At 43.0% G+C, this 27,091-nt stretch overlaps 1 protein-coding gene across 1 annotated transcript in view; it reads left to right on the top strand.

Moving 5' to 3' along the window:
* The first annotated feature begins 323 nt into the window (after positions 1 to 323).
* The window catches only part of trappc11 (trafficking protein particle complex subunit 11), a 69,150-nt gene continuing 42,382 nt past the window's right edge, over positions 324 to 27,091 (top strand). The window contains exons 1-6 of the mRNA XM_063049424.1: positions 324 to 449; positions 11,610 to 11,836; positions 15,968 to 16,137; positions 19,662 to 19,732; positions 22,119 to 22,233; positions 24,973 to 25,072. Coding sequence (XP_062905494.1) covers positions 11,633 to 11,836; positions 15,968 to 16,137; positions 19,662 to 19,732; positions 22,119 to 22,233; positions 24,973 to 25,072 — 660 coding nt within the window. The 5' untranslated portion in view covers positions 324 to 449; positions 11,610 to 11,632. The remainder of the gene's footprint in view (positions 450 to 11,609; positions 11,837 to 15,967; positions 16,138 to 19,661; positions 19,733 to 22,118; positions 22,234 to 24,972; positions 25,073 to 27,091) is intronic.

Below are 27,091 nucleotides of genomic sequence, written 5' to 3'. Positions count from 1 at the left end.
GATTTGGGCTATATTATAGTCCTTAATTTTGTTTTGTAATTATGTTTTTTTCTGCTATCATAATTACATGTGCAATATGTGCTGTGTGATTGTTCTGTGCTTTGCTCCTTGAACTCAGATGAACACCGTTTTCATGTGTAAGGTTGAGTAACAATTGAACTTAATATTCAAACCGGTTCTGATTCTGATTCATGTCCTCCCATCCGTAGAGGGGGCTGCAGCAGGATGTTCATTCTTTGTGCTCTCACTCTGTGAAATCACCTGACTGGGGTAACACACGGCTCCATGGGCGGGTGGAACACATTTGGCCACTGATTGGATTACGGTCATGTCACTCCAAGAAGAGCCTCCCCTATTGACGCTTTACGTCTTGACGCAGTGTTTGGGGAGGCCTATAGTTTCAGCTTGAGGAAGGACGGGTGGAGTCCTGAGGTGATCGGCTGGGCCAGGTATTGTGCTGCAGGGCCGCGTATCGGGTGGGAACAGGGATCAGCTATCACCGTGTCCGGTGATGGCATTGAGACTCTGTCGGTGACTCCCGGGGGGAAGGAGATCCCCACTGTTCGTCAATGTCTCTAGGGTAGGAAGCGAGACTTTACCCTGCTCATCTCCAGGGAGGGAGGCTCACCCACCGGCAGTGACTGTCTCCAGGTGAGAGAGCGAGACCCTGCCCCACTGTCAGTGACTGTCTCCGGGTGAGGGAGAGAGACCCTGCTCATCCACTGTCAGTGACTGTCTCCAGGTGAGAGAGCTACACCCTGCCCCACTGTCAGTGACTGTCTCCGGGTGAGGGAGAGAGACCCTGCCCCACTGTCAGTGACCCTCTCCGGGTGAGGGAGAGAGATCCTGCCCCACTGTCAGTGACTGTCTCCGGGGGAGGGAGAGAGACCCTGCTCATCCACTGTCAGTGACTGTCTCCGGGTGAGGGAGAGAGACCCTGCTCATCCACTGTCAGTGACTGTCTCCGGGTGAGGGAGAGAGACCCTGCCCCACTGTCAGTGACCCTCTCCGGGTGAGGGAGAGAGATCCTGCCCCACTGTCAGTGACTGTCTCCGGGGGAGGGAGAGAGACCCTGCTCATCCACTGTCAGTGACTGTCTCCGGGTGAGGGAGAGAGACCCTGCCCCACTGTCAGTGACTGTCTCCGGGTGAGGGAGAGAGACCCTGCCCCACTGTCAGTGACCCTCTCTGGGTGAGGGAGAGAGACCCTGCCCCACTGTCAGTGACTGTCTCCGGGTGAGGGAGAGAGACCCTGCCCCACTGTCAGTGACTGGGGGAAGAGAGGGAGAGGGAGAGAGAGAGATAGATCGATCCTGCCCCACCGTCAGTGACTGTCTGCAGGGGAGAGAGACCCTGCCCCACTGTCAGTGACAGTCACCAGGGGAGGGAGAGAGAGACCCTGCCCCACTGTCAGTGACCCTCTCCAGGTGAAGGAGAGAGACTCTGCCCCACTGTCAGTGACTCTCACTGGGGGAGGGAGAGAGACCCTGCCCCACTATCAGTGGGAGAGAGAGACCCTGCCCCAGTCAGTGACTGTCTCTGGAGGAGAGAGAGAGACCCTGCCCCACTGTCAGTGACTGTCTCCGGGGGAGAGAGAGAGAGACCCTACCCACTGTCAGTGACTGTCTCCGAGTGAGGGAGAGAGAGACCCTGCCCCACTGTCAGTGACCCTCTCAGGGTGGGGGAGAGAGACCCTGCCCCAATGTCAGTGACCGTCTCTGGGGGAGGGAGAGAGACCCTGCCCCACTGTCAGTGACTGCGGGGGAGAGAGACCCTGCCCCACTGTCAGTGACCCTCTCCGGGGGAGGGAGAGAGAGACCCTGCCCCACTGTCAGTGATGGTCTCCGGAGGAGGGAGGGAGACCCTGCCCCACTGTCAGTGACTGTTTCCGGGGAGGGAGAGAGATCCTCCCCCACTGTCAGTGACCCTCTCCGGGGGAGGGAGAGAGACCCTGCCCCACTGTCAGTGACCGTCTCCAGGGAAGGAGAGAGACCTTGCCCCACTGTCAGTGACTGTCTTGGGGGAGTGAGGGATACCTTGTTCTCTATCTCTTGGGCGGAGGATGGGTGATTCTGCCCCATTGTCAGTGACCTTCTCTGGGGAGGGAGACCCTGCCCCACTCTCAGTGACTGTCTCTGGTGTAAGGGAGTGAGTCTAGTTCATTATGTTACTGCCCTTGGAGGGTGGGAGTGAGCTTGAGTCCTGTTATTAATAACTGTCTCTTGACTTGGGACTGTCGTTGTCCCTCTGTTGATGACAGATTCGGCCCTGCTAGAATATGGTTGTATGACCATGCCTCATTTGTGATTCTGATTGTGGGAGTGGTATGCTGATCTTAAAACTCTCCACTCTGCTTGTCTTTTTTTTCTCCTCTAGAAAACTATCTTTAAAATCATGGTGGAACTGTGCTTTGAGTTATTAATCCTAATAACCATCTGTCATGTTACCAATTAGCGATCTGAAGGTCGTGGGTTCGAGCCTCGGCTGAGGCAGCGTGCGTGTCCTTGAGCAAGGCACTTAACCACACAATGCTCCAGTCTACCCAGCTGAGAATGGGTACCGGCAAAAATGCTGGGGGTTAACCTCGCGATAGACTGGCGTCCTCTCTGTGGGGGGGAGTCTCGTACTCTCAGTCGCTTCACACCACGGAAACTGGCATAAGCACCAGCCTGATGGGCCACAAGGCTTGTGACAGACTTTAATCTTTAATGTTAGCAATGCTTAATTTAGAAGCATTGAACATGGAACAGTAGAGCATAGCGATAGGTCCTTCAGCCCACAATGTTGTGTTGAGCGCCTGAAAAGAAAATCAACCCCCCCCTTCCCAAAAACTCATCTCTCTTACCTGCACAATGTCCATATCCCTTGTACAGGTGTCCCCAGCTTTTCGAACGTTCGCTTTACGAAACCTCACTGTTACGAAAGACCTACAATAGTACCCTGTTTTCGCTTTCAGAAGGTGTTTTCACTGTTACGAAAAAAAACTCAGCGCGCGATAAAAAATAAAAAATGGTATTGGAAAAGCCTAAAAGAGCTCGTAAGGGTGTTACACTTACGGTAAAACTAGACATAATTAAGCATTTTGATCGTGGTGATCGAAGTAAGGACAATGTGAGTTTGGCTTCTGGAAGCTGACGAACATGATGTTGAAGAGGTTTTGGCATCCCATCACCAAGAACTGACAGATGAAGCGCTGATGCAATTGGAAGAAAAAAGGATAACAATCGAAACCGAATGAGTATTGATAAAGTACAACTTTAATTTTGAAAGGGTACGTCGGTTTAGGAGATATTTGCAGGATGGTTTGAGTCCTTATTAAAGAACTGTGTGATAGAAAAATGCGCGAGGCTCAGCAGTCAAGCAAGCCTTCCACATCAGCCACAGCAGACGACGAACCTCGACCTTCGACATCGAGGCAGGCAGTCATAGGAGAAGATGAGCTGCCTGTCCTGATCGACGATGAGATGACACCCCAGTGTCCCACCACCCCAACCCCCAGGCCACGAACAGATACCGATTCGCAGAAAATGCAACGGTAGCCGGGACGCACACAGCACATCTTTAAGAAAAAAGCCGAAATAAACATACTAATTAATTAGGTGCCACCTAACACGTAATTGTCGGCCCAGATCAGTGCCGATGCAATCAATGCCCTCTGGTATTAGGATTTGCTACCCCAGGAAAAAGATGCTCCCTGTCTGCTCTCTCTATGCATCTCATAAGCTTGTAAACTTCTATGAGATCTCCCCTCAGCCTCTATTGCTGCAAGGAAAACATCCCAAGTTCGTCCAGCTCTCGTGATAGCACATGCCCTCTACACCAGGCAGCATTCTGGTAAACCTCTTCTGCACTCTCTCCAAAGCCTCAACATTCTTCCTATAGTGGGGAGAACAGAACTGCATGCAATACTCCAGATGCAGCCTAACTGGAGTTCTATAAAGCTATAATATAACCTTTTGACTTTCGAACTCAATGCCTCAACTAATAAAAGCAAGCATCCCATTAGCTGCCTTAACCACCCTATTGACCTGTGTAGCCACTTTCATATGGAGCTATGAACTTAGACCCCAAGATCTCTCTGCTCAGCAACACTGCTAAGGGTCTTGCTCTTAACTATGTACTGTCTTCTTTCATTTGCCCTACCGGGGTGCAACACCTCACATTTATCTGAGTTAACTTCCACCTACTATTTCTCTGCCCATATTTGCAACTGATCTGTATTGCTAGTCTTCTACACTATCCACAACTCCACCAATCTTGGTATCATCTGCAAACTTACTAACCCACCCGTCTCCATTTCCATCCAGGTCATTTATATCCCAGCACAGATCCCTGCGGAACATCACTAATAGTGGAACTCCAGCTCGAATAAGTCCATTCATTTGATAACTGTAAAATGTTTGGGATATTGTAACATTATGCTAAAGGTGGCATGTAAATGCAAAATACTGCTATTTTTGTAATGTGTCTGCATTGTGCCTTCATAATTGATGTTAAATCTTAGTTGAGCTTAAATAACTGAAACCTGTAGATAATTGACTAAGAAATAGAAAAGTTAAATGTGGCAATCCTGCCAAAAAATTAAAGTGAAACTGCAAAAACCTCCATGCATTTTGTAAAGAAGGAAAAGAACAAAAGTTCATGTTCTTTACAGATGGAGACTGAAGGAATCATATTGAGGCATAACAGAGAAATATTTTGTATTTAAAAATTGCCAGAGAAACTTAGTAGCTTCTGTCTCCATTTTGAATATTTTGCACCTGGTTTTCACAGAGGAAGTCCACAACAAAACTCTCCAAAACTGGTGGATAAGAACAATTCTGGGATGAAAGAAATTGACCGGAGATTAACAAAAAGCATTGGCGAAGTTGATGCAGGCCATCAAGTTTGAAAGAGGGAGCAATGCTTTCTGCAGATTGTATTGTAACAAGTATGAAAAGGGGCTGGGCAGGTGAGATAAAGAGAGAAAATGGGGAACTGTAGGTCAGTTCAACCAGACGTTAGTAGTGGAGGAAATGCTGCAGCTTGTTATTTAAGGAAGTGGTAACTGGGCATTCAGTAATAGCTCTGGGACAGCTAACATGGAATTATGAAAGAAACTGTCTTTGACTGATCTGTTAGTTTATTTGAGATTGTAGCTAGCAGAATAGGTGTGGTGTATTTGGACTTTGAGGTGCCACACAAGGGGTTACAAATCAGAACTGGAACTCTTAAGATTTGGGGTAATATAATGGTGTGGATTAAAAGAAAGAAACCTAAAGTGAGTGTTTGCTCATTTTCAGTCTGAGGCTCTGAATAGCAGAGTACAGCTGGCATCCACGCAATGGCCCTGGCTACTTACATTTGATGTTAGTGTTTTGGATTAGGGGACCACATGTAGTTTATCCAAGTTCGCCGATAATAGAAAGCTGGGTGGCAATGTGAATTGTAAGGAACAGGATGTAGGGAAGTTAAGGAGATGTAGGTAGACAAAATAAATTACCTAGAATAGAGTCATAGAAATGTGCAGCACAGAATCAAGCGCTTTAACTTCTTATAGAACCATAGAACACTACAGAGAAAACAGGCCATTCGGCCCTTCTAGTCTGTGCTGAAACTTTATTCTACTAGTCCCATTGACCCGCACCCAGTCCATAACCCTCCAGACCTCTCCCATCTGTGTATCTATCCAATTTGTTCTTAAAACTTAAGAGTGAGCCTGCAATTACCACGTCAGTTGGCAGCTTGTTCCACACTCACACCACCCTCTGAGTGAAGAAGTTCCCCCTAAATTTTTCCCCTTTCACTCAAAAGCCATGTCCTCTCGTATTTATCTCTCCTAATCCAAGTGGAAAGAGCCGACTCACATTTACTCTGTCTATGGCCCTCATAATTTTGTAAACCTCTATCAAATCTCCCCTCATTTTTCTATGCTCCAAGGAATAAAGTCCTAATCTGTTCAATCTTTCCCTGTAACTCAACTCCTGAAGACCGGGCAATATCCTAGTAAATCTTCTCTGCACTCTTTCAATCTTACTGATATCCTCCCTATAGTTAGGTGACCAGAACAGCACACAATACAGGTTTCCCCCGCCATCCGAAGGTAGAGCGTTCCTATGAAACGGTTTCTAAGCTGGAATGTCATAAAGCGAAGAAGCAATTAACGTTTACTTATATGGGGAAAAATTTTGTGAGCGTTAGCGGTCCCAAAAATAGCCTACCAAATCGTGCCAAATAACACAAAAAACCTAAAATAACAGTAACATACAGTAAAAGCAGGAATGATATGATAAATACACAGCTTATATAAAGTAGAAATACTTTTCCACAATCATTGCCTGAACTGTTCTCCGTAGCGAAAATCTCACGCAAGTGCCGTTGGCAAAAACATGGCGCAAGCGCTCTCCAGTAACCTTTAAACTATGAAGCTGCCAAATCATACCAAATAACAGGTAAAAATACACAGCCGATATAAAGTAGAAATAATGTATGTACAGTGTAGTATCACTTACCGGAATTGGGAAAGTGCGGAGCACACTGATGATGGTGTGTTAGACTGAGTCGTCGGAGTTTGGGTGGTGCAGTGGCCCCCACCCTCCGGGCAGCGAATCCATACCCATACCGATACCGGTCCGTGAAGCATGCAGGGGTACAGCAGTGGCCGGGAGGCACCCAGCACATCCTTAAGAAAAAAAGCAGAAATAAACATGCTAATTAATTAGGTGCCGCCCGGCACGTAATTGTCGGCCTAGATCAGTGCCGATTGCCGATTGCATCGCCTCTGATCTGGGCCAACAGTTACATGTCGGGCGGTACCTAATTAATTAGCATGTTTATTTCGGCTTTTTCTTAAAGATGTGCTGTGTGTCTCCCGCTACTGCTGCATTCTCCGCAAATTGGTATCTATCCGTGGCCTGGGTGTTGGGGTGGTGGGACACTGGGGTGTCATCTCATCATCTGTTTCCATTAGAGCAGGCAGCTCTTCTTCTCCTATGACTGCCTGCCTCGATGTCGAAGGTCGAGGTTCGTCGTCTGCTGTGGCTGATGTGGAAGGCTTGCTTGACTGCTGAGCCTCGCGCATTTTTCTGTCATACAGTTCTTTGTAAGCACTGTAATCCTGCAAATATTCCCTGAACCGACGTACCCTTTCAAAATTAAAGTCGTACTTTATCATTACTCATTGGGTTTCGATTGTTATCCTTTCCTCTTCTAATTGCATCAGCTCTTCATCTATCAGTTCTCGGTCATGGGATGCCAAAACCTCCAACATCATCTTCGTCAGCTTCCACAAGCCAAACTCACTTAGTCCTTATTGTTTGCGTAGTCCTTACTTCGTTCACCACGATCAAAACGCTTAATTATGTCTAGTTTTACGCTAAGTGTAACACCCTTACGAGCTCTTTCAGGCTTTTCCGATACCTTAGAACTCATCTTGCAAACGGCTGCTCACACGCACATGTTTAAGCAATGCCGGCAAGAATGCAGTTCCGAATCCGGGGGAGAGCGGCTGCTCGAGGCGTGCGCTGATTCTTTTTTAAATTGCGCACTGATGTTTTTTGCGCGCTGCTTTTTTCGTAACAGTGAAGACACCTTCTCTTAGCGAAAACAGGGTACTAGTGTAGGTCTTTCGTAACAGTGAGGTTTCGTAAAGCGAATGTTCGAAAAGCGGGGGACACCTGTACTCCAAATTTGGCCTCCCCAATGTCTAAAACAACCTCACCATAACATCCCAACTCCTATATTCAATACTTTATATATTTTATATAATACTTTATATACTTTATATATTTCAATACTGTAATTCAATGCTTTGCCCATCTAGTCCATGTCAAATCATAGTCATAGTCATAGTTATAGTCATACTTTATTGATCCCGGGGGAAATTGGTTTTCATTACAGTTGCACCATAAATAATAAATAGTAATAAAACCACAAATAGTTAAATAGTAATATGTAAATTATGCCTGGAAATAAGTCCAGGACCAGCCTATTGGCTCGAGGTGTCTGACCCTCCAAGGGAGGAGTTGTAAAGTTTGATGGTCACAGGCAGGAATGACTTCCTATGACGCTCTGTGTTGCATCTCGGTGGAATAAGTCTCTGGCTGAATGTACTCCTGTGCCCAACCAGTACATTATGTAGTGGATGGGAGACATTGTCCAAAATGGCATGCAACTTGGACAGCATCCTCTTTTCAGACACCACCGTGAGAGAGTCCAGTTCCATCCCCACAACATCACTGGCCTTACGAATGAGTTTGTTGATCCTGTTGGTGTCTGCTACTCTCAGCCTGCTGCCCAGCACACAACAGCAAACATGATAGCACTGGCCACCCAGTTAAACTGCTTTTTCCCATTGACCTGCATCAGGAACATAGCCCGCCATATCCCTACCATCCAGGCAGCTATCCAAACTTATATTAAACATTGAAATTGAGTTTGCATGCATCACTTGTACATGACCCTATGAGTGAAGAAGTTTTTCCTCATGTTCCCCTTAAAATGTTCACCTTTAACCTTTAACCCTTAAACCATGACCTCTGGCTGTAGTTCCACACAGGCTCAGTGGAAAAGAGCCTGCTTGTATTTACCCTGTCTGTACCCCTCATAATTCTGTATACATCTATTAAATCTCTTCTTGGCCTTCTGTGTTCCAAGGAATGAAGTCCTCACCTGTTCAATATTTTCTTATAATTCAGGTCCTCCAGACCCAGCAAAATCCTTGTAAATTTTCTCTGTACTCTTTTAATCTTATTTACATCTTTCCTGTAGGTAGGTGACCGAAACTGCACACAATACTTCAAGTTAGGCTTCACCAATGTCTTCGACAAAACATCCCATCTCTTGTACCCAGTACTTTAGTGCAATACCTCACACTTGTCTGCATTAAGTTCCATCTGCCATTTTTCCGCCCACTTTTCCAGTTGGTCCAGATCCCATTGCAAGCCATGATAGCCATCCTCGCTGCCCGCCACACCCCCAGTCTTGGAGTCATCCGCAAATCTGCTGACCCAATTAGCCACATTATCATCCAGATTATTGACATAGATGACAAGCAACAATGGACCCAGCACCATCCCTGCAGCGCTCCACTAGTCACAGGCCTGCAGTCAGAGAGGCAATTATCTACTACCACTCTCTGGCTTCTCCCACAAAGTCAATATATAATCTAATTTACTACCTCATTTTGAATGCCAAGTGACTGAATCTTCTTGACCAGCCTTCCATGTGGGACCTTGTCAAATACCTTGTTAGAAATCCATGTAGACAACATCCATTGCCTTGTCTTCATCAATTTTCCTGGTAACTTCCTTGAAAAACACTAAAATTGGTGAGACAAGACCTACCACACACAAAACCATGCTGACAATCCTTAATCAGTCCATGTCTTTCCAAATACTTATATATCCGGTCCATCAGAGTACCTTCCAATAATTTCCCACAACTGATGTCAGACTCACTGGCCTATAATATCCTGGTGGTTTATTTTGACAGCCCTGAACAGCGCAACACATTGGCTACCCTCCAGTCCTCTGGTACCTCACCTGTCACTAAGAATAATTTAATTATCTCTGCTAGGGTCCCAGCAACTTCTGCACTTGCCTCCCGCAGGATCTGACGGAAAACCTTGTCAGACCATTGAGATTTATCCACCCTAATTTGCCTCAGGACAGCAAACATCTCCTCCTCTGTAATATGTAAAGGAACCATAAAGTAGATGCCGTTTGCCTCACTTCAAAAGACTCTGTGTCTGTATCCTGAGTAATTACAGATGCAAAAACATTATTTAAGACCTCCCCCATAGTATTTGGCTCTACACATACGGTACCATTCTGATCTACCAGAGGACCAATTTTGTCCCTTGCAATCCTTTTGCTCTTAACGTATCTGTAGATTCCCATAGGATTGTCCTTCACCTTATCTGCTAGGCCATCCTCATGCCTGATTTCTTTCTAAAATGTTCCCTTGTATTTCTTAAGCACACCATTTATTCCTACCTGCCTATACCTATTATGCACTTCCTTTTTTCCCTTAACAAGGGCCTCAATATCTCTTGAAAACCAAGGTTCTCTACACCTGTTATTTTTAGCTTTTATTCTGACAAGTGCATACAGGCTTTGTACTCTCAAAATTTTCACTCTTAAAGGCCTCGCATTTACCAAGTACACTTTTGTCAGTGAACAGCCTATCCCAATCCGCACTTGCCAGATCCTTTCTGATACCATCAGAGTTGGCCTTTCTCCAATTTACAATCTCAACCCAAGACCAATCCTATCTTTTTGCATATTTACTTTGAAACTAATGGCATTGTGATCACTAGATGCAAAGTGTTCCCTTACACAATCTCTGGCACCTGCCATGTCTCATACCCTAATAGGAGATGAAGTATCACACGCTGTCATTGGGACTTCTCTGTACCTATTAAGGAAACTTCCTGAACATATTTGACAAACTCTATCCCATGTAGTCCTTTTACAGTATGGCAGCCTCAGTCAATATGTGGAAAGGTAAAATCACCTACTATAGCAACCTCACAGACACAAAATGCTGGAGGAACTCAGCAGGCCACGCAGCATCTAGACAGGTTTTCCAGTCTTTCCTAACTGAGCACTGCTGTGACATTTTCCCCGATTAGTAACGCCACCCCCTTCCTTTAATCCCTCCTGCTCTGTTGCATCTAAAATAACAGAATCCTTGAATATTCAGCTGCCAGTCCTGCCTCTCCTGCAACCAAGTCTCACTAATGGCTGCAATATCCTAATTCCAGGTGTTGATCCATGCTCTGAGCTCACCTGCCTTTTCTATGATGATACTTGCATTGAGATATACACAGCTCAGGACATTAGTCGCACTATGCTCAACCTTTTGGTTCCTGACTTTGTCTGAGGTCTTAACGACATCTGCCTCCACAACCTCTCTACTAAATGTTCTGGCACTCTGGTTCTCATTCCCCTGCAAATCTAGTGTAAACCCCACCATGCAGCACTATCAGCTCAGAATTTTTCAGATAAAATATAATGGGGTCATCCATATTGAGAGGAAAAATAGAAAAGGAAAGTAGTTTTTAAGTGGTGAGATACTAAAATGAATTGATATTCAGAGGCATGTCCTTGAATACAAATCACTGGAAGCTGATGTACTGGTAATGGTACGATAGGAAAGGAGGCAAATGCTAATGTTAACTTTCATTGCAAAAATTCTGGGCTCTCAGCTAAAGTGCTTGTTCTACAAATGTGTTATTTAGGCTCTGAGCCAGATAAATCCTGGATGACAGCTCCAGCTCTCATGTATTGTAGCAATATAGCAGAAGTGCTTTGAACTGGATTTGTATTAACTCAAGGAAACTCAATTCAGATTCCGTGATAATGCTTTTATCTCTTTGCCATTGCTGCTACATAATATAGAAATGGTATGGATCAGTGATGTTTTTTCTTTACTCAGGTATGCTCGAGCTACAAATATTGAGATGTATATTCTACTAAATGTGCGCCTTGCCAAACGAGATGTCATATTCCAGAGATGAGTTAATGTTGGTCTTTGAGTCAGCTGCAATTGCTAAAAACCCATTGTGACACTGTGGCTTTCCTACCCACCTATTTGTGTTTACTAGAGTTACGTTCATTTTTATTTTAGATTGTCTGCTGCTAATCTGGAAAATGAGGTCAGCACAGTGGGACTTTCCTTTGGAGCTTTGTTGCCGGCCCATGGCTTTTGTAGCTCTCACAGGCCTTGATGTGACCTATAATGCTGTACATCGAGCCATTTGGGATGCATTTTGTGCCAATAGACGGGCTGACAGGGTCCCAATATCATTTAAAGTACTTCCCGGAGATCATGAATACCCAAAATGTAGACCAAAGGTAAGAATCTTTTTAATAGTGTCTGCCATTTATATATTACAAGATTGTGAGTTTGGCTTATTTAGTAAAATGGAGTATTATGTAAAAAGTTTAAGATTAAAATTAACTTTATCACATGTACATTGAAATCTACAGTGAAGTACGCTGTTTTACATCAACATCCAACACAGTCCATGATGTGCTGAGGGCAACCCGCACGTGTTGCCACGCTTCCTTCCAGTACTAACATAGCATGCCCACAATGAACTAATCCTAGTTCTTAAGTTTTTGGAATATGGTAGGAAATCGGACCACCTAAAGGAAACCCATACAATCATGGGGAGAATATACAAACACATTACAGACAGTGGCAGGAATTCACCCAGATCTTACAGCTGTTGTTGTAAAGCATTATACTGTAAAGGTTAGATTATCTAACATGAATGCAGAGGTGGTGTGGCTCATCACTAAATCTCATCCTTTTCAGGTCCTCTGCCCTGGCATTTCCACCTCCTCTAAATGATCTCTTCTGACTCACTTTTACTGTTATATCTATTCAGTTGCTCGAATTAGTATTAATTGCTGAAGCACTTCCCATCTCTGTCACAGTGGGACCCCACCAACTGTTGATGTATGGCTTTATTGCAGGAAGTAACATTGATAATTTCCTCCTTTTAGTTTCCCCAATGTACCCGTCATGCACTTTAACTCCTGCAATTGGACGTTATCCAACCCACTCACTGGCCATATCCCAATGACCCAGAGTGTTAGCTATCCTATTGCATATGTGGATGCTGCTTGAACTGCTAAATACTTCTAGTTTTTTTTTGCTCTGGATTCCAGCATCTGCTGTCTCTAGTGTCTCAACGTTCCAAACAGTCCAGCATGTGGACTTTGAGGTGGGAGGGAGGGGTGAGAAAGGTGCAATGAGATGGTGGTGGTGGCCTTAAGGACTCTGGCTGAAGGCAAATAGAGAGAAGATCTCCTGAGGAAATTAAGTCAGCGATCATCTTGGAGACAGTGGCCTTGTATGTAATATTATAGTATACACTCAGTGGCCACTTTATTAGGTACACCTGTACACTTGCTCATTAATGCAAATATCTAATCAGCCAGTCACGTGGCAGCAACTCAATGCATAAAAGCATACAAACTTGGTCAAGAGATTCAGTTGTTGTTCAGACCAAACATCAGAAGGGGAAAGACACATGATCTAAGTGACTTTGATTGTGGAGTGATTGTTGGTGCCAGATGGAGTGGTTTGAGTTTCTCAGAAACTGCTGATCTCCTGGGATTTTCACACACAACAGTTTACAGAGAATGGTGTGAAAAACAAAAAAAACATTCAGTGAGTGGCAGTTCTATGGATGAAAACACCTTGTTAATGAGAGAGTTTGGAGGAGAGTGGAAGGCTGATTCAAGCTGACAGGAAGGCAACGGTAGCTCAGATAACCACGGATTACAATAGTGATGTGCAAAAGAGCATCTCTGAGCACGCAATACATCAAACCTTGAAGTGGATAGGTTACAGCAGCAGAAGACTGCAAACATACATTCAGTGGCCACTTTATTAAGTAAAGGAGGTATCTAAATAAAGTGGTCTCTGAGCGTATTTAGTCCTCAATTCAGTAGGTGGTATCAGTAAATAACATTTAGTTTCACTTTGCTGACCGACCACTGAAATGTCGTCATCAGCAGGTCTGATGACAATGTGTGTTTGGCACGGACTTTGAATTTTTTAACTACCTGTGACCATTCCCCTCTTATCATCTCCCCCCCCCCACCCCAACCCCACCCTTGTTCTCCTCCTGATCTCATGGCTCTCCATCACCGTATCATGTTATGGATTCCCACCCTCCCCATCTACCCATCACCCAGAATCAGGATCAGAACCAAGTTTAATATCACCGGCCTACGTCATGGAATTTGTTAGAATAAAGCAGCAGCAGTACTTTGCAATACATGATAAATATAGAAAAAAATCAATTACAATAAGTATACATACGTATATTAAATAGATAAATTAAAAAATAGTGCAGAAACAGAAAAAAAATGTGAGGTAGCATTCATGGGTTCAGTGTCAATTTAGAAATCCGAAGACAGAGGGAAAGAAACTGTTCCTGAGTCACTGAGTATGTGCCTTCAGGCTTCTATACCTCCTTCCTGATGGTAACAATGAGAAGAGGGCATGTCCTGGGTAATGAGGGTCCTTAATAATGGAAGCTGCCTTCCTGAGGCACCGCTCCTTGAAGATTTCTAGGATACTACGGAGGTTGGTACCCATGATGGAGCTGAGGAATTTTACAATCTTCTGTATCTTCTTATGATCCTGTGCAGTAACCCGCCCCAGTGATGCAGCCTGTCAGAATGCTCTCCACCGTACATCTGTAGAAAATTTAGAGTGTTTTAGGTGACAAACCAAATCTCCTTAAACTCATAGTGAAGTGTAGCTGCTGTCTTGACTTCTTTATAGCCAGCTTGATATATTGCAACCAGGTTTGATCAACAGAGATATTGACACCCGGGAACTTGAAATTGCTTCCATTGATTCTCATGCATTGTTCCCGTTGATTCTCTTCCCTAGCCCCTTCCCTTTATTTTGTGGTCCACTCTTCTCATCTTTCATTCTAAATTTCTTTAGTTTGAAATTGGTGAATCTGTGGAATTCATTGCTACAGGCAGCTCTGAAGGCCAAGTCATTAGGTATATTTGAGGCAGAGGTTTATAGATTCTTGATTAGTCAGGGCATGAAGGGTTATGGGGAAAAGGCAGGAGATTAGGGCTGAGAGGAAAATGGCAGAGTAGACTCAATGGGCCAAATAGCCTATTTCTGATCCTATATTTATGGTCTTATATCTTTCACATTCCAACTCCAGCCATTTGTTACTTCCACCTTCTTACATCAATTCTATTCTCCTCCCTCCCTTGCCAGCCTATCGAACCTCCCTCCCCCATCAACCACTCTTGGTCCACCCCTTTCTGCCCCCTCCCACCATTCGCCCATCCAACTTTTTTAAAAATTGGCTTTTTTCCCTTCTGTCCAGTCTTGTTGAAGGGTATTGGGTTGGTTTGTAGAATTGTTATTTTTCTTGTAGTTTAACTTTCTTATGCTTGTTTATATATTTTAGTGCATATAATTGACCACTTTGCCTTTCTCTTTCGTTTGCTCTCTTCCTTTCTTTCTCAAAATGCTTCCTCACTACTATTCTTTGCTCTTGTAACACTTAATAAGGTGATCGTAAGCAGCAAGATTTATCCCTCATTTTTGAACTCCGAGGACCTTGGATCACAAAAACATCAGGATCTAACGAGGGTCTCAACCTAGAACATCGACTGTTCAATTTCTCTCCATAGATGTTACCTGAATTCCTCCAGTGCCTTTGGTGACAATGTTAATGTTTTCCATAGTATGCAGAAAGCTACAAGAGGGGACTGGTTAGAATGAACAAAGGAAATAAAACATTGAGTCAGTCAGTTCCATGTCTACAGTTAGTGATGAATACATTTGGAAAGGGTAAGAGGGCAGTGGGGCAAGTTCAGGTGGATCCATTTCTGAACATGGCAGAGTTGACACTCGGGGATCCAGATTCCATACCAAAGAAATGGGTATGGCTTTATATGCTGCAGAAGAACACAACATGTCATATTTGGGAGTTCACTGGAATAGGAATCTGGAGGGAGGGACTGCAGTTGAGATCTTTGAAGATGTACTGCTCAATCAAAAGGAATAGTGAAAATGTGGTGTTTGCTGTGGCTTTTTTTATTCTTTTAGGTTTCCTATGTGACTGCAGTCATGACATTTCTATTTTCCAGCTTTGAAACCTTGCATTATTTTATAAAAGGCACCATATTAATTGGGTAGTTTGTTTTAATCAGGTGAAAAATAAACTTCATTTTAACATTACATCTTCTCTCTTACCCTGACTAAATTATTTTGCACAGGTGTAAATTACTCGTGTTGGTTGTATCATCAATCATAGCACTGATATGTATTACTGGAAAACTTCAAATTGATAGACCAAACTTCTAAATGTATTGTTAAGCCTGAGACTTCATAGACTTAACATATTTGTCTGGCTCATAACATTAAAGTGCTTTCAACATTCTTGGTTTAACGGAGTTTCCTTGCTAATTATTGTCTTCCTTTTACAGAGGACTTCTTATGAGTGGTACATTCCAAAAGGAATCCTTAAAACAGGCTGGATGAATAAACATCTAAACCTCGTGCCTGCACTAGTGGTGGTCTTTTATGAACTGGACTGGGATGAGGCCCAGTGGAAAGAGAAACAATCTGAGTGTTCCACCAGAGTTGAAATTGTCAGGTACCTTACCCCCTTCGTAATATAACCTTTGTATATTCTGTGAGTGAATAGAATGTGACTTCATAAATCATAATTATGAAATTCAAAAATATTGGAAATATACAGTGGGTGTGAGGTCACACTAGTGGAGGAACAGGTATTCAAAGTATTCAGTCATTCTGCTTTTGGTCTTCCAATTTTCCATGCATGATCTGAAGCTTTTTGTTGAATGCCATCTCACTCGTACCAACATATTCCTATTCTACCTGTCGGTGCTCGGTATCCTATGGTAGTGGTCCCCAACCTCTGGGCCGTGAAGCATGCAGGGGTGCAGTGGTAGCCGGAGCGCACCAAGCACATCTTTAAGAAAAAAGCCAAAATAAGCAAGCTAATTAATTAGGTGCCGCCCAGCACATAAATGTCAGCCCAGATCAGAGGCGATTGCCGATTTCACTTGGTCTACGCGATGTTCACTCCTCTTTCCAGGGCGCTGGAGCCTTTAGCTGTTCCATTGTTTGGTTAATTTAAATGCCAGCCCAGACAGGCTGAAAAGACAGGGCTGTCAGGATCGAGGTGACATGTTGAAATCTACACAAACTTCTAATAAAGTATAGGCGCTGCCGTGGTTTCTTTGTAATGACAGTTATGTGCTGGTCCCAGGACAGATCCTCTGGCACTTTGCAGAGGGAGAAATGTCAATCCTTAATGCCAAAGAATTTAAAGTTGTTGACCCTATCCATCTCAGTTTCTCTAATGAAGACTGGCTTCTGGGCAGCACCTAATTAATTAGCTTGTTTATTTCGGCTTTTTTCTTAAAGGTGTGCTGGGTGCGCTCCGGCTACCGCTGCACCCTGCATGCTTCGCGGCCCGGAGGTTGGGAACCACTGTCCTATGGTATCCCATTGAGTCTCAGTGTAAGTTTGAGGAATGGCATCTCATTGAGAAACCAGACATGTTCCAACCTTTTGGACTCAATTGCACTCAAATGCCATCTGTGTCTGATTCCCATTCTGAGCACTCTAAACTGGAAGAAGTGCCAGGGAGTTGTTGCTTCATCTGGAAGGAGTGTTTGGGTCACTGGATGCTGAGAAGGGAAGAAGCAAAAGGATAATGTCGGTGCATCTTTGCTTGTGTGGAGATGGGGAAGGGGGGAATTGAACCAGTTGGGGGAGGAGAGAATGAAAGTGGAGTCGGAGGCTGGAGGGTGATAGGAGGGAGAACAAAGTCTACAAGTACCGGAATCTGATAAGTAAGGATGGTGATAATGAAGGGGGAGATAATGGACAGATGAAACTACATGGGGAAAAGGATTGATTGATTGACTTAGTGATGCAGCAAGGAGTTGGCCCTTCCCGCCACGCTGCTCCCAGCAACCTCCAGCAAACCTGATTAACCGGAACCTAATGACAGGACGATTCACAGTGACCAGCTAACCTACCCAGTTTGCCTTTGGACTGTGGGAGGAAACTGGAGGACCTGGGGGAAAGCCCACACATTTCCACGGGGAGGACGTACAGAGACGTCTTACAGAATAGCATCACACTCACTGCTATGCTACTGTGATCTGGTGGTGAAATCTGTGGGTAATAAGAGGATGGAACTGTTGGGGTGTGGGGAGAGTGGGATAAAACTGGGTACTGAGACACAGTAGTGTAAGATTTAGTGCATCGCTTTACAGTATCAGCAACTGCAGTTCAGTTCCTGCTGCTGTCTGTAAGGAGTTTGTACATTCTCCCTGTGATTACGTGGGTACCCTTATGGTGCTCCAGTTTCCTACAATGCTCCAAAGATGTATGAATTAGTAGGTTAATTGGTCACATGGGTGTAATTAGGCGGCGCAGGGTTGCTTGGCCGGAAGGTCCTGTTTCCGTGCTCTATTGAAGAGACATTATGGGAAAGGGTTAAACATGGGAGGACCAGAGGTGGATATGAAGGGCAAAGAGGGGAACAAAAAAGGTAAGAGTGAGCTGAAATTGGAAATTGAGTGTTCATACTGCTGGGTTGTAGACTACCCAGGCAGATTGTGAGGTGTTGTTCTAGTTGTTGGATCTCACCCTGGCAGTGGGGAAGGCCAAAGATGAATGGGTCAGTGTGGGAATGGTAATGAGAGTTGAGATGGCATGCACCAGGAACTCAGGATGGCCATTATGGAGGAAGTTTAGGTGCTCTGCAAAATCTGTGCTTTGTCTCGCAGTGCAGAGAAGGCCGTGTTAGGAGACTGAATGCAGGAGACAAGATTGGAGTAAGTAAGGTAGACAAAGTGCATGAAGTGAGACTGTCTGCAATACAAAAGTATTTTTCAGTAACACGGAGAATCTGCAGATGCTCGACAGCACCTGGTTGAAGAATCAGAGAACAGCATGATTTTTTCAGAGTTTCTTTACTTCTTACTGACAGTGTGCGAATAATAGAAATTGCTATTATGCAGAGTATGAAACAAGGCGCACAATGTAATAGATAAAATAAAAGATTGCATGAAAATCTGAGAGAGTGGGTGTTTCTTGGAAGAGTATTTTTTTAGATTGGTGTGTAGGATTGTACTTGTTGGTGTAAAAATCTGTAAAATTCTACCATGGATTATCAAGATTCAAGTTTATTTAATGTAATTTCCAGAATCAGAATCAGCTTTAATATCACCGGCATATGTCGTGAAATTTGTTAACTTTACGCCAGCAGTTTAATGACATACATGATAAATATGGAGGAAAAAAACTGAGTTACATTAAATATATATCTGTCTATTAAATAGTTAAGTTAAAATAAGTCGTGCAAAATAACAAATAAAAAAGGTAATGGTGTTCGTGGGTTCAATGTCCATTTAGAAATCTGATGGCAAAAGGGAAGAAGCTGCTCCTCAATCGCTTAATGTGTGCCTTCAGGCTTCTGTACCTCCTTCCCGACGGTAACAGTGTGAAGAGGGCATGTTCTGGGTGGTGGGGGCCCTTAATAATGGATGCCGCCGCCTTAAGGCACCGCTCCTTGAAGATATGTTGGATACTATGGAGTATCCAGTGCACAAGTGTAAAGGAGAAGTAAATAGTTGTACCTCTGGATCCTATGCAGCACGAAAAAATACAGTAAGGTAAAGAACACAAAAGAAAACAATTAAGTATAAATACATAAGATAGCTTACATATATATATATTGATATCCAGAAAGTGATACTAGATGCAGAGGTATCTGCAAATACAATGACTCTGATAGGAAATAATGAAGTAGTGGTGGTAGAGGATGTGAAGGGTTGGGTTAGTGGGTGGAGGTGTTACTGCTTGGGGAAAGTAACTGTTTTTGATTCTGGTGGTCCTGGTATGGATGCCACGTAGCCTCCCTGATGGTAATGGACAAACAGTCCATGAGCAAGGTGAGTGGATCCTTCATGATGTTACTGTCTTTTTCTGGCTTCATTAATTAGCATCATTATTACAAAAGCATAACTAAATATGTTGGCTTTTGTCCAAGTTTTGGCATTCTTAACTTCTGCATGTAAATCTATATGATTGTTTGATTTGTTCTGCACCATGTCAAACTTTTTTCTGGGGTTGCAGGCAAAGTTTACAGGGAAGAAACACAAAGGTTGCTGTTGTTCTGATACAGAAGAAAACTCCCTTACCTCCAGGTATTTCATTGCAAGCTTTCCTAAGGTATTGAAGAAAAGTTTTTTAAGTGTTGAAAATGCTGGGGGCATGCACCAGGCAGAAAAATGAACAGCTATTTACTGTTGAGAGTGTAGACCCTTCAGCACAGCTGTAAAAGGCCGTGTATACCTTGGCTGCAAGCACAATATATTAAAGGCGTGCCCAAATTGTGTACAAAATTTACATTAAAAGATGATTTTGCTTCATCTCCAAAATCACTGGATAGCTAATGGAAATGGAATTTCTCCTTTCACCCCTTCTCTTCTTTCCACTTGCCCATCACCACCCTCTGGTTCCCCCCCCCCCACTTTCTCCCATGATCCACTGTTCTCTCTGATCAGATTAATTCTTCTTCAACCCTTTCTCCCTTCCATCAATCACCTTCCACCTTCTTGCTTCATTTCCTCTATGCCATCCACCCACCTTCCCCCTCACTTGATCTTACCTGTCATCTGCCAGCTTGTATTCTTTCCCCTCCCCAACTCTTATGCCGTTTTCTGTCTCCTTCTTTTGCAGTCTTGGTGCAGGGTCTCGGCCTGAAACATAGACTGTTTATTTCCCTCTGTAGAGGTTGCCCACCCTGCTGAGTTCATTTTGCGTGTGTTGCTCAAGGTTTCCAGCATCTGCAGAATCTCTTGTGTTTCAGCTTTTTTGTGCCTTTCTGCTTTGTTTCTGAGTTTGGGGTCTTTGCTGCTATTTCTTATGAGACATCGAGGAAGACTTTTATTACTTCATGATCTGCCGTGTTGTATCATAAGTCTGTACCAAAGCGAATATATAATAGTGTTTTAATTGGCTGTCAACAAATTTTTATAATGCAAAAAACAGTGTAAGAGGAACTCAGTGAATCAAGCAGCATCTGTGGAGGAAAATGAATGAGCGACATTTCTGAAAAGTCTTCCACTCGCAGGAAAAGAAGAGGGTTGCCAGTTCCTTTGCCATTGCCTGTCACTTTAATTCACTATCCCACTCCTAACTCTGACCCACCAATCTCTAGCCTCCTGTACTGTCACAGTGAGGACCAAGCAAGCTTGAGAAACAGAACCCCAACTGCTTGACCACATTATAGTCTCTAGATTCAATACTGAATTCACAGCTTGGTATCTCAATCGGTTATTAGTCATCCATCTGTGATATTTCTTCATTTTTTTCCTTTTTCGTTTTATACCTCTTTCCCCCCTTTCTGGGAGTGCACATACCCAGGCTGACCTGCTTGGAATGTTTTCCTGCTGTGTATTTCACAAACCTACATTATTCTATGTTCCCTTGTGTATGTTCTCATTCTCTGACTGCTTCCCTCCGCTCATTGACCAGATAACCTGTTTGCAGATTTTCCTCATGGCCACCCTGGTCTCACACTATCAGAGGCATGCCCCTCCCCACCCTCTGTGCTGATTTATGAGCTGCTTTTGTCTCTGTTTCATTTCTGATGAGGGAATATTCAATCTGATACATTAACTCTTGTTTCTCTTTCCTTGGATACAACCTGACCTGTTAAGTTCTTCCAGGATTTTTTTTTAAACTTCTCGACACATTGTAACACTTGGAACCTGATAATGAATTTTGAGTAGCCACCCATTTTATTTCTTCTCTTCACAAATATGATTTTTGTTACAGCTTTTCCTTTTATTTTCTCTCTCTTGTCTCCAACTATCATTGATTTACGGTAATTATTACCTTGTCCGCTTTGGTCTGCACCCTATCATAGACATTTTGCTTATGTTCTTCACCCTGCTCTGCAGCTTGTTTTCTTACTTCCTATACCGATGCACTGGGTGGCAGGGTGGAGATACATCTCTACCAAAGGAGGTGTAAGATGCTCCTTCCCTCCATTAGCCTGCAGGTCACCCTTGGCATGAGGGAGCATCTGCTTAGCACCACCCCCAAAGATCAGGGTCACATGAAGCCATGGGAGCAGGTGGTGGATGGTCCTATGATAGCTGGTTATGTAACCACTGATGACAGCCAGACAATCTCTGAAGAGTGTTGATAATGGCTGAGTCACCTCTATTGTAAAGGCACTGCCCAGAAGAAGGCAATGGCAAACTATTTCTGTAGAAAAACTTGCCAAGAACAACCATGGTCAAAGACTATGATTGCCCATGGCATACAACATGGCACATAATGATGATGATGTTGACTCTGATGAAGGGTCCTTGATCTGAAACATTGAACCTTCTGACAGATACTTCTTGATCTGCTGAGTGTTCCCAGCATTTTCTACTCTTATACGGTCAAAATGTGTCTCTTGTAATGAGTTTTAAGAGCTTCCTGTAACTTCATTAACAAGTAACTTGCAATTGGAAAGATGCTGAACATTATCATTTTATTTTGGATCAAAATATTCTTTCACTTACTGTTTCCTAGGTGAGGACTTAATCGCTTCAGAAAGAGCGGCAGCCCTGTGCAATGCCTGTGATCTTTCGGGAAAGTCTTTATTTGTGCTACCGCACACAGATCATCTAGTGGGATACATAATCAGGTAAGGTGGTTGCATTTATCACCCTTCGCTGCTCCCAAATCATAATGTTGCATTTGAGTCAAACATTTTCCCTTGATTTACTAATGCTGCATCTGTAAAGTGAAATGCAAATCTGTGCGCAATTTGTTGTCTTTAGAAGCTACTGGACAGATTTCAAAGAACAAGTACTCAAAGCTGGAGTTGTACTGTAGAGGAATGCAAAGAAGATAGTGCAGTCAAACTCAAAGAATGCTATCAAAACATATCAGGTTAGGCTGCATTTACAAAGAAAGAAGTCGAGATGGGTTATCAAACTGAAATACTTGCATCAACTAATTTATAATTTAATACAATAATTCATTTTATGCCTCTGCAAATGCTGCCCAATCTCAGGATCTGAAGCATCTATTGCTGTTATTTTGATTTTCATTTTGTAACCAGGCAGGTATTTGGTAATCTGTAACTTTGAACATCTGTCAACCTTGAGACTTTGATAGTGCTAGATTACTAGATTTTCCAGACTATTTAATGCAAAACATATGGATACCTGAACACTTTTTTTGAAAATACTTGGTCCATGTTTTACAGCACCAAGTTTGAAGTTTAAAAGGAACATGAAATATATAAGCACTCTGGACCCAGGCTCTGGCTACGTGCTGCCCACATTCCTGACTGTTGGTGTTTCAGGCCCCTTCCCCAACTCAAGACACAATCTTGACCCATAGTTCAGACCTTGGCCTGGTCTCACGAAGGATGCCTAGCTCTTGACCACAGACTCTGCTTGCAATCCGGGTCTCTGGTTCATACTCTGGACTAATCAGGAAAGCAGGAATTTTGAACACTTGGATGCTGGATTATTGGAGGTTTTTCTTTTTGTGCTGCTTTAATCTGCCGGAGGTCACTTCAGTCAAATCACTCTGCCCCTGCTGCTTTCAACCTGGTTGAGATCCCATCTTGTTTGGAGGTTGATGACATGAAACAAAAGCTAGCAGAATTTTTTATTCCATTATTCAAGGTGGAATCTAAAAATCAAGTGCAAGTAATGAACTTGTATTGGAAAAAAAGTTGAGTTAAAGTAATATAGTAGCTTTGAGTTTTACATGATGAAAACAATATTGCATTTTTAGTACACAATGCAAATGAAAAGAAAGACTTGAAATGCTAGGTTTTGGAATAGTATACATTCTCAGGTGATTTTTTTTGGATTTTCTTTTATGGAATCTTGTTCATTGTGGTCATGAATGAGATTAATATAAACAATTGCTCTGTGAAAGAATTTTGAGGTCACCATTTACTTCCAGCACTAGGCATAAACTATGTCAGTAGACAAGTTCAGATTGAAATGAATGTTGAAGAAAGTTGACACCAGGGTTCTAATTTTTGCTTGTATGAATTGTAGATTCATCATTAATGTTTATGTATCATGTATATCGAAACATACAGTGAAATGTGACGTTTGTGTTAACAACTAACACACCTGAGGGTGTACTGGAGTAGCCCGCAAGTATCGCCACGCATTCTGGTGCCAACATAGCATGCCCACAATGCTCGACAGAACAACACAGAGCACAACAAATAACAAAACAACAACAGCAGCAAAACAAGCCCTTTCCCCCTTTCTTCCCACCCAACACACATACACAGTCCTCTAACCCCAGAATAGGCTGTCTTCTTTGGCCTCCAACCTACAGCAGACTGACTGTAGCTCACATGCATTGGACTTTGACTTCTTCAGCGGACTTGCAGAGTTTCGCATACATGGGGTTCTGGCCAATGGGCCTCAACTTCCAGAGTTCCAATTCAACCCTGCCTTGATTCTCAGCATCAACGCAGAAGGACCAACTGATCATTGAACACTAGGACTCGAACTATGGATTTGCAGATGATGGGAGCCAAACACTAGGCCTTGAACTCCAGTATCACTAATTCGCAAACCCAGGCGGTCATTGGACCTTATTCTTTCTGCCTGCATGGAGCTCCAACTCTGGAACTTGCTGACAATTCACTGACTCTGGGGAGGCCACCAGCCCTTGTCCACACATCTGCAGGCCCAGCATCTGGCTGGACATCCTGGACCAGTTTGCGAATGTCTCACGTCCGTGTTACAGATTACAGACTTGTATACTCCGGCTTGACCTCTAATTTCTCCCACATCCTTGTCTTTAAGCCCTATCCTGAGCCCCATTCCCCTCTCTGTCCTCAAAACCATCTCTATGAAACTAATAAGAACTAAAAAAAAAACAACTAAATCTGAGCCACAACTCTACGGAAATCACAGTTTAGGCCAACTGCATTGAGAAAGTGTTCTCTACATTGAAGCTCCCTTGATTGTAGACACCTTAAGACAGGGGTTCCCAACCTGGGGTCCCTTTGCTTAATAGTATTGGTCCATGGTATGGTAAGGTTGGGAACTCCTGCCTTAAGAGAAGGTCTTTGCTGTAAGAATGGCTAAGGTAGCCTTTCAATTTTGTCTTTCAGTAGCACTAATGTGCTAATTGACATTAACAAATCTCATTTGTTCTGAACTTAATTACAATTTCTTACTGCTTATTTGGCCGTAAATGTAAGCTTTGGTTTACACTCCAATAGTCTCAAGCTGGTAACTCTCTACAATGATCAAAGTTCAGAAATGATTATAATTAAAATCTAATTCACACTGTTTATTTTTCCTAATAATTCAAATCATTGCTTTGGATGTTGACTTGTTGTTCAGCTCAATGAAATATTTAATTTCAAAAATATACGTGGTTTTACTTGTAGGCTAGAGAATGCTTTTTATGAGCATGCACAGACGTATTACTACACAGAGATCCGGAGAGTTAAATCACATAAAGAGTTCTTGAATAAAACCACTCATCAGGTAATTATTATTGGAACATTAATGAATGACAGTGGTGGGTTGGAAAGGGAGAAGAGTAGGAGTGGATAGTAACTAATACTCAATGTAAATGTTTTAATACTACAGTTTATATTCATTAGTCTAGACTGGTGACGAGTGTGAATAATTTTATGCTCTATGTGATGATTGCAAAGTCATAATGTTATTGAAAGACTTAACATATCTGGGGATTGTTTGCTGACTCAATTTACTTTCTATATAGTGAATGGCTGAGCTGAGCCTGTTACTAAGCATGCCTTTTTTTTGAGGCTAGTGATTAAAGATTTCTTGCATGAATTCAAATACCATGGGTATTAATTGTGCCATCGGCTAATCGAGGGAGCCACTTACTTCAGACAACTCTTAAAGAACAAAAACTAATTGAGAAAAATAACTAGGGTTCCCTTTGTCTATTTGGGACTCTATGCAGCTAATTGGGGCTGGGCACTGTTGTCGAACAGTTTCTAACTAGCGTCAGTCAGTCACTGTGTGGCCTGGAATTTAGAAGGATGAGAGGGGATCTGATTGAAACATATAAGATTATTAAGGGATTGGACACGCTAGAGGCAGGAAATATGTTCCTGGTGTTGGGGGAGTCCAGAACCAGAGGCCACAGAGGTAGACCATTTAGAACGCAGTTGAGGAAAAACTTTTTCACCCAGAGAGTTGTGGATCTATGGAATGCTCTGCCTCAGTAGGCAGTGGAGGCCAATTCTCTGGATGCTTTCAAGAAAGAGGTAGAGCTCTTAAAGATAGTGGAGTCAAGGGATGTGGGGAGAAGGCAGGAATGGAGTACTGATTGTGGATGATCAGCCATGATCACAGTGAATGGTGGTGCTGGCTCGAAGGGCTGAATGGCCTACTCCTGCACCTAATGCCTATTAGATACTACACTGTGCATAGAATGGATAATTTTTAAATAATGTCAGTTTCCTGTGTTTTAATTCAAAAAGCAGTGATTTTTGTCACTTACTGTTAGTTGGCAAGAAATAAGACAATTCAGTACTGTTTTCATAGTCATAGTCATACCTTATTGATCCCAGGGGAAATTGGTTTTCATTACAGTTGCACCATAAATAATAAATAGTAATAAAACCATAAATAGTTAAATAGTATATGTAAATTATGCCAGGAAATAAGTCCAGGACCAGCCTATTGGCTCAAGGTGTCTGACCCCCCAAGGGAGGAGTTGTAAAGTTTGATGGCCACAGGCAGGAATGACTTCCTATGACGCAGTGTGTTGCATCTCGGTGGAATGAGTCTCTGGCTGAATGTACTCCTGTGCCCACCCAGTACATTATGTAGTGGATGGGAGACATTGTCCAAGATGGCATGCGACTTGGACAGCACCCTCTTTTGCTCACTGTGGTTTCAAGCATTCAGTCTTAGAGATGCCAGAAACAGCCAGGAGAGAAAATGAAACAATTTCACTACTTCAAGTCAGGAGCTATGAAGAATTTGAAGGTATCAACAATCATTGTGAATGTTACAATGAAAAGGAAGATTTGGAGGATGCAATCATTGAAAGCATAGTATGAAGGTAGTCCATAATCTTCACTAGGTGTCTGCACTGATTTTTTTCAGTTACAGTCAATCAAAAGAACATGGCAGTGTACACTGCATGAATTCCTATGTTGATAACTATTAGAACTAATACACAGTTACACAGTATTGTAGTAGTATTCTAATTTGTTCTGTATTTCACATAATTACATAATTTGTTACTCAGTTAAATGATAGGTTGCCTTTTTTATACCTTTTTAACTATTTCCATGAAACTTTGGCTAATTGGGGCAGCTGCTTAATTGGGCCAAAACGTACTGGTCCCGATGTGTTTCAATTAACCAGTATCCACTGTTGTTATAACAAAGTTTAGAGGACAATTGTTTGCTTAAAAAAATCTGTTGCTGGCCAAATTATCTTTTTAAAATAGCAAATTTGGCAAATTGTAGCATATTAGCAACATCATAACCTATTGCTGTGCAATAAGTGATTTAATAG

Source organism: Mobula hypostoma, chromosome 5 (assembly GCF_963921235.1).
Source record: "Mobula hypostoma chromosome 5, sMobHyp1.1, whole genome shotgun sequence".
NCBI lineage: Eukaryota > Metazoa > Chordata > Chondrichthyes > Myliobatiformes > Myliobatidae > Mobula > Mobula hypostoma.
Note: the sequence above shows the minus strand (reverse complement) of the source record. Positions and strands in the feature narration are given on the sequence as shown.